At 33.8% G+C, this 2,276-nt stretch overlaps 1 protein-coding gene across 1 annotated transcript in view; it reads left to right on the top strand.

Moving 5' to 3' along the window:
• LOC108770543 (dipeptidase 1) overlaps nucleotides 1–2,276 on the top strand; it is a 143,647-nt gene that overhangs the window by 131,121 nt on the left and 10,250 nt on the right. The window contains exon 8 of the mRNA XM_018522174.1: nucleotides 2,186–2,259. Within this exon, the coding sequence (XP_018377676.1) occupies nucleotides 2,186–2,259 (74 nt within the window). The remainder of the gene's footprint in view (nucleotides 1–2,185; nucleotides 2,260–2,276) is intronic.

Below are 2,276 nucleotides of genomic sequence, written 5' to 3'. Positions count from 1 at the left end.
ATATATATATATATATATGTATATATACATATATATTAGCAACTATTTTTACCAACTTGAAAAAATATTGTACTAAAAAAATTCTGAAAGAATTCTATGAGAAGAAAATAATCAATTTTGGTCTCTTGTTGTTTTTCCGTAAAGTTGACAGTAATTTCAAATATTTGAGTAAAAAAATTATTGAAAACCAATATTCGGTGATTTTCAATGATTAATATCTTGTTAACTATTACAAAATGGTAGAGGTTTTCGACTCACAATCAGTTTAATCCGCTCTATCTGTGCACAAAATATTTGGAAGTTATTCTGAGACACCCTGTATAGATACAGATATGAAAATAATTTTGTTGGAAACTTAAACTGGCTAGGATGTTAAAACTTTTTGCAGCATTGTTTATCGTATTTGAGATTCCTACGTAATTATTTTGATAGTACGACAAAATTATTTTCAGATCTGTATCTAGCTAAATTTTTAGATACTTCAGCAAAACCGTCCTTTCCGTGTAACTATTTACCCGTTCATTCTACCTGTCCGCGACTTTGTTTGCATGTTTTTACGATATTTCGCACGCGAACCACTCTTTTTCGCCTATTTCTCGCTCGGTTATTAATACTACTGATAAGAAATCATTCTCTTTTCGCGTAATCATCTGTCTCGCTAAAACGACGCATATCAGAGACCGTCTCTCCGCAAAAACAATGCGCGTCGTTTTCTACCATCGATGCACGAGACTCGAATCATTCGCGTGAAATCGTGTACGCCGAGAAAAGTGAGCTCTCACCCTTAATGCCGGAAAAACGAGACCATTGTGATTCGTTCTTCCACCCACCTCCCTCGACTTCCTTTTCCGTCGACAGGACTGTATTTATCGAAATTTGCTCGCAACGTTTGTAGAAAATACGTAGGAACATCCGAATAAAAGTCATGATCTCTAAAATTAATGAAAGAACAAAAATGGATATAAAATAACGGAGAAATGTAATCAGTTCTTTCAATTCTATCCGTTAATTATTTTTAGCAATCCCGTATTTTAAAAATTAATTAAATGATAATTTAAAAAAACATTAATTAAAAAAACGATATGGGTCAAGCTAAACCCGGAAAATTGAACGAAATTAACGCGCTAATATATATATATTGTAACGTTGGAACTCAACAACGATCTTTAAAATTAAACTTACTCCATTTCCAAGATAAGGAAAAGCGATTAACATTTATGGCAGAACAGGATCGCAAATATACTACCCCAAGTCTGCGCTTCGACCAATCACCAATATATCCAAGCTTTTTCCCATATGAGGGAATGGATGGTTGCTTGCGTTCTCGGTTAACGTTCGCTAGTCGAAACTTCCTCCGTTTCTCATGATATTTTTCTCTTACCCTTTCCCTCTATCGATCCTTCCCCACGTGTTTTTGCACATAATAGACGTACTTTGTCCCATCCGACATTTCGAACGCTTTGAAATTAAAAATATTTACGATACTTTGATTCCCTTCACTTTCGTTAATCAAATATTCTCTTTTTGAAGCATAAATCTAGAATATATATAACATTATACCAAAGATATATTATACCATAGATATATCTGAGAAATAGTAACGAATAGAATGGCAAAGGCCTAAAACATTGCACTACAAAAAGTCTTATTACCAGTAATTGGAATTCTGGTAGATTCAATCAGAAAGGTATAAATCAGACTGCCCTTATAATGAAATCTAGCAAACATTCTAATCGAGATAACCAGAAATTCCATTACGACAACTAGAATTCTGATTTATACGATCAGAATTTGTTTTGTTTGTACCAATTCTTGTTAGTACAACCGAAACATTTCTCTCAGCAGTGAGCAGCTTTTTTACTTACGTTATCTATCCGTTTATCTATATTATTTTTCATTTAAACGTGCAATTTTTATAACCAGAATTCTAATTCGTATAATCAAAATTCGTTTTGTTGATACTTCTTGTTGGTACATTCAAAACATTTTTCTCAGCGTGTGTTGCATTTTTATCTGTTTTATTTATCTATTTTTATCCACAATACTTTCATCTTGCAATTCATGTTTTCTATCGCGCCGTTCGAAATTCGACATAATCCGTCTATCCGTTTTACATAAGATAGCCGCGTTACTTTGTAGAAAGAAAAATGAATTTTAACTATTTAAGCATTTCATTATTCCGCAGGCAGTTGTCAGGGAATTGAACAGGCTGGGCATGCTGGTCGATCTCTCGCATGTCTCGACAAGAACGATGAGGACGGCCCTGCAGACGACGA

Source organism: Trachymyrmex cornetzi, unplaced genomic scaffold (genome assembly GCF_001594075.2).
Source record: "Trachymyrmex cornetzi isolate Tcor2-1 unplaced genomic scaffold, Tcor1.1 scaffold129, whole genome shotgun sequence".
Taxonomy (NCBI): domain Eukaryota; kingdom Metazoa; phylum Arthropoda; class Insecta; order Hymenoptera; family Formicidae; genus Trachymyrmex; species Trachymyrmex cornetzi.
The sequence above is the reverse complement of the archived record's forward strand: the minus strand, read 5'-3'. Positions and strand labels throughout refer to the sequence as shown.